General features: G+C 43.1%; 1 protein-coding gene across 16 annotated transcripts in view; it reads left to right on the top strand.

Moving 5' to 3' along the window:
* LOC308676588 (transformer-2 protein homolog alpha-like) overlaps window positions 1–13,405 on the top strand; it is a 108,979-nt gene that overhangs the window by 5,628 nt on the left and 89,946 nt on the right. For 12 of the 16 annotated variants that reach the window (XM_081342483.1, XM_081342476.1, XM_081342470.1 and 9 more), the window contains exon 2: window positions 12,744–12,877. In XM_081342483.1, the coding sequence (XP_081198609.1) occupies window positions 12,744–12,877 (134 nt within the window). Of the gene's footprint in view, window positions 1–9,105; window positions 12,878–13,405 lie in introns of those variants that run through there. The other 4 variants (XM_081342472.1, XM_081342473.1, XM_081342474.1 and 1 more) reach the window with 3 other exon arrangements.

The raw sequence follows: 13,405 nt of genomic DNA, 5'->3' as shown, positions 1-13,405 counted from the left end.
ACACATCCATGAACACCAACTAGCAGTCAGAAGATATGATGAAAACTCCTTAATGTCACAACACCTGGACATACTTAACCATAGTTTCAACTGGGAAACTGAGCATCCTAGACTAGGCTAAGTCCAAAAGTGTTACGGAATTCCTGGAAGCTTGGCACTCAGACAAATTAGCCATCAACAGGTTCATAGAGTTAAACAACATTTATGCACCATTCAAAAGAGACAATGAAAAGGCTAAAAGGGAATAAAAAAGGACAGAACTCCTCACTAGCAGTTGACACCCAGATAAGCTGGGATTAACACCAGAACAACAATCAAGCAGTTAAACAGTACTCCAATCAAGGAACTACCAACTCAGTTCCGTCAGTTAGCCCCAAAAGAATAGCCCCTGGTTTCAGCTGTGTTTTAGTCTTTACAATCTTTTGGGGTTTTACACATCCACCAAACATGATAAAATGTCACTTGATGTTCTTCACATTTCCAGCAATGATTTGAAGTACCTTTATACATTCTAGACAATTTTTCTGGTGACAAATACCAACAATGCATTTTATAAAAAATCTTTTTAATATTAAAGTTTTAATTTAATATTAAAACAATCTCAATCCTTTCAACCACATATTTTTCCATTGATCCATTTCTATATTGTAACCAACATTTTACCTCCTATTTTCATACATTGTTTCACGTGTACTGTCTCATATTTCAACAGAGGCTTATACGTTTTAGCAATAATATGTTCATCATTAGTACATAGTTCTGTTTCAAACTTGGTCTTACGTTGACAAGTATATCTTTCTACAGGTAGTCCTTGCAGTCACAATGGCCTTGGAACACATGGTTTGTGACCTGTAAAGCATTTCCGGCTGTCATAAAACATTGTGCTAGCCCCATGTCACATGACTGCATTTTGGGTGCTTGCCAACCTGTTAACTTTTACAATCAGTTGCCAAGTGCCCTCCAATCTTGTAGCCTCCATTTGCAATCTTCTCTGCCATCTTTCCCAGAAAGTCAATAGGTAAGCCAGCAGGGATGGAGAGGGGAAGTTGGAATTAAGGTACATACCCCCCACATGCTGACAGGTTTTCCCTCCCTTCTGTGCAGGGAAGGGAAATCCCCCCATGTGCTGGCAGAACAGAAGTCAAATCTACAAAAAAAGAGCCTTTCAGAATGATGGTGCTCGCATTTGCTCTCTCTGGTATGGTGGGGAGAGGGCCCTGACCTAGGTGTGGTGGGCGGCCCAAGGCCCTCTTCCTGACACTCCGTTTAACCAGAACTGGAAGAGCTGAGATTCTGATAATTGAAGCAGTCACATGGCGTTTTGCTTAACAACTGCTTTTCTCTGTAACCAAGATTCCAGGTCCAATTGTCATAAGTGGATGACTACCTCTATTGTCTGGTTTTAACTTGATTTTCTCTTACAGTCCCCTTGAGAAAATTCTAGTACAGCATGATAAGATAACCATTTATATTTATCATTTCTCATCTCTTTCTCATCTATAAAATGTTTCTTGAGCTGAAAGTGACAAAGGTGTTTTCGGGTACAACCTAGATTTATATTTATTCCATACTCTAAGAATGGCCTGTGTAATGTAACAACCACTACTATTTTCCTAGAAGAAAAGCTGCAGAAGACCAGCTTATCTGGGTTTCCTGATGTTCATCTGGCTTTCCCCTAAGTTTAAACCACAGGAAGGAACCTCATAAAGTTGAGTGATCCACAACTATCTCTTTAAATTTCAAGAGTGGAGAAATTGAGTCACTCATCGCAATTTTGAGAAGGTAGTACAGTCCCTATGATAAATATACCAACCTAAATTTTATATTTTCCCTGTAGAAGATATCTTACTTGATAATATGAATATATTGATGAATGTTCTTCAATATTTGTAATTTTCATATATGGTTGTGTTGTGGTCCATCGGCTGCCAGCAGAGCTACCAGCAGAGTCAGACGAAGAGGAGATGGAGGGGGAGCCTGGGTCAACTTCGGAGCTTTAGAAAGGCTCTGATGAGGAAGCAGAATCAGAGCCAGATGCAGAGCCAGGGTCGTCTGTCTGCGTCCAGGCGGAGGGGCAGCTGTCTTCGGGGCCTGAACTGAGTGAGGGGGAGGAACAAATGGGACCCGTCCCAGATGCGCGTATATGTAGAGTGGAGAGGAGAGCAACGAAAGACAATAAGCCAGCTCTCACGGAAAAGAAGTAGACGTTAGCCAGCCCCTCCCTGGCTGGGAAATAAATAATAGGGGTTTGGGAGTGGCTGGTTGTCACAGACAACCATTCGTTTTCCAGGATACATCAAGTTGGATTCCTTTGCCAAGACCCAGGTTTGTCGGGACTACTTGCTCTGTATTTGAGGTGCCGACTGAGTCTCCCTGCTGGGAACTAATAGTGAATTTGCTTCAGCCGGTGTGAACAGGGACTGTTTCTGCTTGGTTAATTATTGAAAGACTTGTTATCTGGAGTTCTCATGTGAACAGAGACGGTTCTTGCCCTTTTTCAGAAGGGGAAAAGACTTTCCTTTGGGACTACTTGTTTTGTTTTTGTCTACCCAACGTGAAGAAAGATTGTTGCTGCCTGGTTTAATAAAAGGGGTTTGTTTACTTGCAAGTAAGCGGTTTCTCATTACTTGCAAAGACTGGGTCAGAACAGGTAGTAAGTCCTCAACTTACAACCGTAATGGAGCCTGGAATTTCCATCTTACATGACAGTCTTAAGTCAAGGCACCCACATGACTGGCCCAATTTTACCACTTTTTGTGGTGGTTGTGAAACATCACGCTCATTAAGCAAGTCAGTGCATTCCTGTGGGGGGTTTTTTTGGGCCGGAAATTGGCTGAAAAGGCCAGTTTCCAGAATAAATCATAAATCACATCACATGACTATGGAATGCTGCAATCAGTTGTAAAGGTGAGCCGGTTGCCAAGCGCCTGAATTGCAGTTATGGTAATTTAAAAGCAAAGACTATTTATAAACATGGGTTTGCCTTCTAATAACAGTATGTTTTTGGTGTTGGCCTTGATTAATCTCAAAAAGTTTACAAAGATGGGCCACTGGGAAATCCCAAGGCTGTATAATAGATTTGGAAATTGGAAAAAAAAATCCAGAAAGAGGCAATAGGAAACCACATACTGTAGTTTGGTTGCCCCTACCCTGAATATGTTCATAAGGTCACCAGTAATGAAGCTTAACTGAAAGTGGACTTTCAAGCCAGGATAAACTCCCCTTTCAATTAACTTTGATTCCTGGTGACCTTAACATATCCAGGATGAGGAGAAGGGAAAAAGTGGAGTAGTGTATCCCTGATAAGTAGTGTATCACTGATACATACAATTCTTTCCCAGGGTTATTTCCTGCATTTTCTCCTGTTCTAAAAATGTGAACAAAGATGTGGCCAATAAAGTTGGTGCAATGTATATTTTTAATTTGGAAAAAAATTATGTGGAAGATCCAGTAACCATGACACTTAACAGACAACCCACACTTTCTGAATGCATGGGTCAGAACACAACTTTAAAATGATTTAAGTGGAAAAAGCATCAAGACAATAAAGCTTAATTTTCTGTTTTCCAAAGTAGTGTTAAAACAACAGAGGTGGAAGGGACCTTGGAGGTCTTCTAGGACAGGGCTGTTCAACCTTTTCACTCATTGTACCACTTTTATGATATGGCAATATCTGAGTACCACCAGTTGCCTAGCAAGGTGTCAAAAACTTGATGGACCCCCCCCAAAAGGAAAAAAAGTGATAAAGTACAGGTAGTCCTTGACTTACAGCAGTTCACTTAGTGACTGTTCGAAGTTACAATGGCACTGAAAAAGTGACTTATGACCATTTTTCACACTTATGACTGTTGCAGCATCCCCAGGGTCTTGTGATTTACATTCAGATGCTTGGCAACTGATTCATATTTATGATGGTCACAGTGTTCCAGGGTCACATGAAGTGACCAAAACTTGCTGCAACCATCCAGCAGACGGGGGGGGGGGGAATAAAAACCAAACAGCCCCCCACTGCCAATTCTCAACAGAAATGCTCACAACAATGAAAACCTCGGACAGGAGGAAGAGCGCAGGCAAGCGGGTGTCTTGCTTGGCTGGTGGCTGGTGGGGGAGAAAGGGGGCAGCTTCCCCCCACCAAAAGCTGCCCTCTCATGAAAGCAGGATGAAAACTCAAAAATGACCAGGAAAAAAGGTTAAAACAGAAGAGTGTCTCTTCTGAACAAGAGAGAGAAAAAAAGATCACATCCGCATCCAGCTCTTGGGTGTCTGTTTTAACCTTTTTCCCTTGCCTTTTTTTTAGTTTTCATCTTGCTTTTGAGAGAGGGCAGCATTTGGAGGAGTGAAGCTGCCCCCTCCCCCCCAAGCCACAGCCGAGCAGGACACCTGCCTGCCCACCCGGCCACACACTTCCTCCTGTCCGAGGTTTTCATTGTTGGGAGCATTTCTGTTGAGGATTGGCAGCGGGGGTAGGGTGGGTGTTTGGTTTTTATTCCCCCCCATCTCCAGTTTTCTTAAAAAGGTTTTTCAGAAATGGTTTGCCATTGCTTCTTTCCTAGAGCTGAGAATAGTCACTGGCTCAAGGTCACCCAGCCAGCTTTATGCCCAAGTTACTGTGTTTCCCTGAAAATAAGACCTGGTTGTCATGGTTCTGACAGATGAAACTCTTCAAAGAACTTTGAGGCATTGTTTATTTGAGAAGCATAGCATCGGCACATACATGGTTGAAGCCAAAATCTGAATTCCCCTCCCCTGAACACATAGTATCAAAGCACAATTCCCTCCTCTAATTAACAGTCATAAATCACATTCTGCAATTAGTTTGAAATGCAGACTTTCCCTCTAGTTCTCCAACCCGCCATTACTTATCATCTCTTATTTCAAAAAGCCTTGAATCACACTACTACGATATTGTTATGTCTAGCTAATTCCCATACACATTCTTCCACCTCCCCCCTCCCAGTATCATCTAATTCTAACTAAAGAGTAACACACAAGTTAAGGAAAATGGCTGCATCTCCATATATTGTCAAAACAAGAACATCGATGTTAGCAGCATTGACATCCCCCCCTTACAAAAAGGACAGATCTTGTAATGTAAACAAAAGCATATGTTAGGGACTATCTCTCGGTTTGTTGGGGTGTTTCCCTTAAAACCTTTTGATGAGTCTGTCGGCTTTCACATCGCTAGAGTTCACCCAAGTGGCTTCAGACAGCGAGTATCCCTTCCATTGTACTAGGTACTGCAATTTCCCCTTAAAAATTCTACAGTCAAGAATACACTTTACTTCATAGTGTGTTTGACCCACCACTACGAGGGGTCCAGGTGCCTTCTTAGGGGGAGGTCTTAATGTGGAGCCCTGAAAAGGTTTCAGCAAGATGCAATGGAAGACAGGGTGAACTCTCCCTAAAAGCCTAGGGAGTTTCAATTCTACTGTGACTGGGTTGATCCTTACGATGGGGAAAGGCCCCAAGAATTTCGGTCCTAATTTCTTGCTGGATAATTTGAGGCGTAAATATTTAGTCGACAGATAAACCTTTTCCCCAACTTGGAATATTCTTTGGGGAGCCCTCTTTTTATCTGCCTGCTTTTTATAGGTCTCGAAAGTCTTTTTTAAAGCAGTTTTCGTGTTTCTCCAAACTTCTTCCCACCCCCTCACCATTGATCAAGTGTCTGGGAAGCGGAGGGCACCTGAGGGTATTCAGGCATTGGGCTGAACTCTTTTCCTGTGGCTACTCTGAAAGGCGTGTAGCTGGTGCTTCTGTGAACAGAATTATTGTAAGCCACCTCTGCGAAAGGGAGGAGGTCAGTTCAGTTTGTTTGTTCTGGTTCAACAGCAAATAGTCTTTTTAAATTCTCAAAAGCTGTTTGACAGCCCATAGTCCATGCTAGTGGTTGGCTCGGTCGCGGCTTACCTCCTCCTCTGTCTGTTTCGAGTAGTTCTGTAAGGTGTAGGGCAATCTCGGCAAAGGAGGGGATGAATTGATGGTAGAAGTTGGCAAAACCTAGAATGCTCCGGAGCTGTTTGCGAGTCTTTGGGGGCTGCCATTCAGTTATAGCCCTCACTTTGGCTGGGTGCATTTCAATGCCCTCGTTGGAAATCCTGTAGCCAAGATAATCTAATCAGGTCTGGTGAAATTCATATTTTGACAGTTTGACATAAAGCTTGGCATTCAATAGTTTCTTTAACACTTCTCTCACCAGCCTTATATGATCAGATATATTTGTGTTGTATATCAGGATGTCATCAAGATACACCAGAGCCCTTTTGTATAAATGATCATGTAGGACCTCATTAATCAACTGCATGAATATGGCTGGGACCCCCTGTAGTCCAAATGGCATGACTTTGAACTGATAGCTCCCCATGGGGCAGTTGAAGGCAGTTTTCCACTCTGTCTCCCTCCTTTATTCTCACCTGGTAATATGCCTCTCTCAGGTCTAATTTAGTAAAGATACTCCCCTTCGCCAGGTGGGTTAATAAGTCCTTCAGGAGGGGGAGGGGGTATTTATTTCCCACACCATGTTCAGACCTTTATAATCAACACAGAGACGAAGAGACTCATCTTTTTTTTCTTGAAACAACACAGGGGGTCCTACAGCAGACTTGGCCCATTCAATGAATTCCCTCACTAGGCTTTTATCCACGTATTGCTGCATCTCCTCCATTTCGATGGGGGACATAGCATACATTCTCGGTTGTGGGAGTTTGGCTCCCGGCAACAGTTCGATAGAGCAATCATTGGGTCTGTGAGGTGGCAGGGCATCACATTCGTTCTCACTAAATGCCTCCGCTAGGTCCTGGTACTCCCTGGGGATGAGTGGCTCACCTGGTGGCATTAAGGCAGCCTTGTGTACTCGCTCATTGGGTGGGCTAAAATTTCCTGTAATGGTTGAATCAGTGGGGGAAGGGGGTTAGGCCCTATAGGTAGTCTCACAGTTCTCATTCCTTTCTCCCACCAGATAAACGGCTTCCATTTGTCCAACTAGGCTAATCCTAGGATCACAGCCTCAGTCATTTTTGGAGCCACCAGGAAGCGAATAAACTCCCAGTGCTCACCTATTTCTAGGCATAGGGGCTCAGTTAATTGCGTGACAAAAGTCCCTCCCATCAGGGAGCCATCGGCTTGCTCAAACCTCATGGGTTTTGAGAGCAGTTTTGCTTGTATGCCCATTTTCATAGCAAATGGCAAACTAATGATGCATTGGGAGCATCCAGAATCGACTAGCACTTTTAAGTCTGCCTGTGCTCCCGACTTAGGGATTATGAGTTTGGCAGGCAGTGAGAAAGGTGGGACGTGTCGACTCACCATCAGGTCATTCTCTCTGTCATCGCTGTCAAAAGAGGGTAGAGCTGGGGCGGGTCCAGGCTGAGTCCCGTCATCCTCCTGTGTGAGGGATGTGACCTGGGCAACAGGTTCCTGTGTGTTCCAGTTGGATTTCTCTCTCATTGGCTGCTGGGCAGGTTTCTTTCTTGCTGCTGGTCCCAGTCTGCTCTGCTGTTGGGGGTAGGAGACTGGACAGTTTGCTGCTCGATGTCCCTGCTGTCTGCATCGGAAGCACTTGATTGGCAGGCCTGCAGGTAGCCTGAGTCTTTCAGCAGTCGCAGCAATTGGAAGTTTTCGGGGTGGTGGTGGTTGCCGTTTGGGTTGCTCGGGCTTTGCCTCAGCTTCATGTGAGGGAGGCTTCTTATAGCGGGCAAGCTGAACATCTAGTTTTACTGCTGCCTGGTACCATTCTGGCAGCTGGATCAGGTACTGCTCGATAGATGCAGTACTGAGAGGGGTGATTGTCTAAACTTTCCCTGAGGTGATGGTCTATGGACTGCTCAGGCCACCTCTCTATCCGACCAGCTAACTTGCGAAACTCTCGTACATACTCCAGGGCAGGCCTTCTGGCTTGTTTTATGTTATGGATTTGTTCTTCTGCTTTGAGGGCAATGGATGGGTCCTCAAATCTTTCTCTCTGTCCTAGGAAGATGAGGTGGGGGTCCTCCAATTTGGGGGCTTGCTCATTATATAAATTATTCAGCCATTCGGATGCCTCTCCCTCTAAGCTGGACACAATCACATCGACCATAGCAGCTGGGTGTGGGTAGAGATAGGCCCAGCGGTTCAAATGAGAGCGCACTTGGTTGAGAAAAAAAAATCAGCTTTTCTGGGTCCCCATCGAAGGTTGCTCTGAAAGGTGCAGCAATCATTGGCTGCTGGGTCCCCCACTGTGGCTGTTGCGCCCCAAGTTGCTGCTGGCCTCACCCTGGCTGCTGCTGCATTCCCAGGGGTTACATGTTCGGGGACTGTGGCCACCCTCCCTGCTGTGGTTGCAATACCGGCAGTAGCGGCCTCCCGAGTTGCTGGAGGTCTCCCAAAGTTTGCTGTCTCGGTGGGGGCTGCTATTGTCCTCCCTGCTGCTGGCCAGTGGGGAGTTGTGGCGCTCTATGCTGCTCTAGGCCCCTCAATGGTTGCTGGATGGATGGGGGTTGCTGCCATCCCCCCTGCTGTTGGCCTGCCGGGAGCTGTGTTATTTTCAATTGCTGTAGGGCCTCGGAGGGGGTTGTTGCTGGATTTCCCTCATTTGTGGGTCTCTCAGTGGTTGCTGTACATTCGGGGGCGGCGACCAACCTTCTTGCTGTGGTCATCCTCCCACCAGTTGCTGATCTCCTGGCTTCTGCACCACCCCAAGTTGTGCAATGCCTCTATTAGGTGCTGTAAGCTCAGAGATTGCTGACCTTCCATCTGCGGGGGCTGCTGTACTCCCCATTGCTGCAGGGGGCCTAGACTGGGTGATCGATATACACACCGGTCTGGGGATTGGCTGTTCCGGAGACTGGAGCTGTCTGTCTCTGTGGGGCTGGAGGCCCTGACTGGGGACTTCAGGGGCTGGAAGACTGTCTGATCTGTGAAGGAGGGGCTGGGGGCTTCTCTCGGCAGGAGTTGTTCTCTGCTTCTCACTTCTAGCTCTTCAAATTTTTCCACCAATTTTTCCACTGACTGACTATGAGCTGCAGACAGGTATTTCCACTCACCCAAGTCCTCAGTGGCAGACCATCTGGTAGCTTTCCACCGGTCTGGGGAATGCAACATGCGGAAATCCCTTAGTGGTAGCTCAACCTTGTCTGCCTTTGAAGCCGTTGAAGGTGGCAAGGCCGTCTTGGGGCATCTGGAGTCTCCATTGGGCTGGGCCCAATCTGACGACCAAATCAGCTCTCCTAGCTGCTTGGGTTTTGCCCCCTGCTGGGAGGCCTGCAAAAGCTCCTCCTCCACCGGCTTGCTGGCTGTCGCTTCCCCCCCTGGGGTAGCAGTTGCTGCCGGGGTGCTGACTTCAGGCAAATTCTCTTTCTCCATGATGAAATCTTCCCCCGAATCTTTGTCAGCTTATCCCTCAAGTCTAGGGATAGCGACTAGGGCTCGGGACCCCTAGATAGTTTGGAAAGTTTGGAGATTTTGGCTTAATGTCATGGTTCCGACAGATGAAACTCTTCAAAGAACTTCGACGCATTGTTTACCTTAATCGTTATTTGAGAAGCATAGCATCGGCGTGTACATGGTCAAAGCCAAAATCTGAATTCCCCTCCCCTGAACACATAGTATCAAAGCACAATTCCCTCCTCTAATTAACAGTCATAAATCACATTCTCCAATTAGTTTGAAATGCAGACTTTCCCTCCAGTTCTCCAACCCACCATTTCTTATCATCTCTTATTTCAAAAAGCCTTGAATCACACTCTACTACGATATTGTTATGTCTAGCTAATTCCCATACACATTCTTCCACCTCCCCCCTCCCAGTATCATCTAATTCTAACTAAAGAGTAACACACAAGTTAAGGAAAATGGCTGCATTTCCATATATTGTCAAAGCAAGAACATCCAATGTTAGCAGCGTTGACAAATGTCTTATATTTTTTTTGCCTCCAAATGAGGCATTAGGTCTCTGTTTCGGGGGATGTCTTTTTTTCCCCACTGTCTTGCCTTGTGGTGGCAGCACCAACAGCCCTGTCCAGCAGGAGCCCAAATGGCTGGTGGCGGCCCACTTCTTCTGTAGCCGCTCACCACCTCTCATACATGTCTCCCCCAGCCTCCATTTTGCCGGCAGAGGCCTTCAGGAAAGGCCTCTGCAGCCCAGAACAGAGCTCCGGGTTTATTTTTTTTATTTTTTTTTTATTTTTATTCCATTTATATCCCGCCCTTCTCCGAAGACTCAGGGCGGCTTACAAGCTTAGCAGTAGCCTTCATTCTATGTATATGCCTGCTTATTAGGGCTTTTCACACACACCCCAAGCGACATTATTACAAAGTCAGCTTAATTGGGTTGATGTGTGTGTCGGCCCCCGGCCTCTGTTTCACCAGCAGAGGCAGCACACATGCGGGCTCCTACTGGACAGGGTTGTTGGTGCCGCAGCCGCCAGGCAGGTGTCGGCGTGGGAGGCCTGGCTGTGGCAGTTCTGAGGTAAGCTCCACCACCCCCCACCCCCGCCCTAGCTTGATTTTTACACGGGTGCCTCACCCCACCTTGTGCAACCAGATGATGTGATGGAGTTGATGGAGTCTTAACTAGGGCTTATTTTGGGGGCAGGGCTTATATTAGGCACACACGTAAAAATCAAGGTAGGGCTTATTTTCAGGAAAACATGGTAGGACTAGAACTCATGGTCTCCCAGTATCTAGCCTTATGCCTTAACAACAACACCAAAGTGGCTTTCAGACTAGAATTACAATACTGTATATTACTTGAATTATATCCTACTTTTCTATTCAAGTACACTGCACTATCAATAGGAATCAAAATATAGTACAAAGAAGAGAGATTTTAAAAATTAATGTTAACATTAACAATGGTAGTAAAATGTTGCATTTATGGCTCCATTGGCTTTACTAAAGTGCAGTCCGTGAAACCTTAGTCATGTAAGAATGTAAATACGTGAATAAAGTGTAGAATTGTCAGTTGCTAAATTAATGTGACACCTCACAATATATTTTATTACTTTTGTATGTAGCACCTTTGATCAGAAATTCTTTGTCAAAAAAAGAGTAGTTCCTTTCAAGTAGGCTGTCTAGCATTATCTTTGGTTGTGTGCATTTTCCAGTGTTATCATATTTCTTCCGAGATTACAAATTTTTACTTTTCTGAAGTGGTTCTGGATTATAGGATATTTAATTGTGGGAAAGTACTGTAGAGAAATACATAAAACTTGAATTTTACAAAAGCCGCCAAGCATTTGCCGATCCTTGCTCAAGCTGCAAAATGTGTTTTTTGCAAATTTATTCAATATTTTAAAAAAGATCTGAAATTAGATAATGAAGTGAGCATTTTTAATTCCTGAATGGAAATCAGATCTTTTTGAGGTCAGCTTTTGAGTTAAATTTGAAAGTAATTCCTGATTGATTCTTTATTTGGGAAGAACAAATAATATTAGATACTCTAATATATACAATATGTTTGCTCTGTCTATATTGCCTTGTCTGATATATTTCTTCTGATGGAATACAAAGTAGCCACCCGAGTCAGGTAGTTAACTCATTAGCAGTGCTATTAAACCATATTTACCTTCTGTTGAACAAATAGATTGCCTTTGTTTTTATTTTACTGTACAAATATTTTGTAACTTTTGAATAAAACAATCACGCTTAGTGATAGATGTAAATGGTTGGATTTATAAAACTGAGGTAGCCTCTATGGGCAGAATCCAAAGAAGTCAATCAAATTTGCATTTTCAGTACAGATTTAGGACTTGAACAACCATCACTTATGCTTCTTAGTATATATTTGTAGTAAGTAAAAGTAACTAAATTTGTAGTAAGACATGAGATCCTGTTTTAAAAAAAAAACTTCAGGCAAGTGTATTGCTTAAAACTCTGTGTGTGTGTGTGTGTGTGTAAATACAAACAGATATAGATATATATATTACAGACTTGAAAAATTTCTCAAGTTAGGGAGCAGAATAGGTGCAGAATATTTGGGAAATACTGCAAGGGAATCAGTGGACTCATTAGTAGAGCCTGTATGATTATATCAGTTAAAATATTTTTTTTAAAATTGTTTTTATAAACTAGTAATTTGCATTTCACCTGCTGACTATTCCATTTTAGTAGGTAAAATTCTGAAACTCCAGCAGGGTTTTATAATCCCCACGTGCTTAAATATACTAAATGTTCTTTTTCCATTAAGGTTAATGTTCGTGAAGAAATGGAAGAATTTTTTCCAAGAATGTGGAAGATAAATCAAGATAAAAGAAGGCTAATGAAAAGTGTTAAAGATCAGAAAATTAAAATTGAATGGGGGAAAAAATTGAACAGAAGATTGGTCAGATAGAAGCACTTGAATATTTTTAAGGCTATAATGAATTGTTTGAATTGGGGAAGAATACAAGAAGTATGAAAAATGAAAAACTCAATGAAGAATGAAGAAAAGTAGAAAGCAAGAGTGAAGTAGAATTAAAAGAATCTGGAAGAATGAATGGGTCCTAGGTTAAGTAAATGTATGGTTTACATTCCAGTGTCTGTATGATCAAGTTGTAGATGAATTTGCATGATTACTTAGTTAATAGAGCATTGGTCATCTGGTTTAATAGGGAATTGTTTGAGGAAATTTCACAGTGTTAACAGTGGGTTAAACTGAATCTAGTCCTGGAGGGTATTTCCTAACCGTTTATTTTTCAGGCACACTCAATAATATATAGTTACTTTTAACAAAAGAAGGTAGGCATTTGTGCAACCAATACCATTTTTAATACTACTTCTTTCATTAGGAGTCACGGTCCCAGTCAAAATCTCCAGCTGAGAGTCCTGCTTGTGTAAAATCTGAGAGCAGGTCAGGATCTCGTAGCCCATCAAGAGCTTCTAAACATTCTGAATCACACTCACAATCAAGATCGAAATCCAGGTATGTGTGTTATTTGTTAAAAACTTGAATATGTTAAACTTCTATGATTGTTGGTTGGACCTTTCAGTAGAAAATTTAAACATTGTAATAAGATTTTTTTATTGTCAGGGCTTGAAAAATATCCAGAAACTTGTAAGTAGCCATATAGTGATAATGGCAAAAATAAAAAGATTGCATGTTTCAATGCAATTGTGGTAATGTACTTTAACAATATGCAAGCATGCATGTGCAAATATAGAAATACAGGTAAGCCATTTAAGTTCATTGCTACATGTAGTTATGAAAAATATGAAAATGTTCCTATAAGAATGTAAAAAGACTTGATTTGAACAGAAATTCAAAGGTTTCCATGACAAATTGTTTCCCAAATAAAACTACATGAATTTCCTCTCATTTTGTACCTTCTAAAATGGGGTTCCAGTGGTCATGCAGCTTTGGGAGTCTTTCTGCAGTTTACTGCTCCAGTGCAGAATTTTAAGACCTGCAGTAATATTTCATTTCCTTGCCTTTTAAAAAAATTAACAAATG

Source organism: Vipera berus (assembly GCF_964194415.1).
Source record: "Vipera berus genome assembly, chromosome: W".
NCBI lineage: Eukaryota > Metazoa > Chordata > Lepidosauria > Squamata > Viperidae > Vipera > Vipera berus.
Note: the sequence above shows the minus strand (reverse complement) of the source record. Positions and strands in the feature narration are given on the sequence as shown.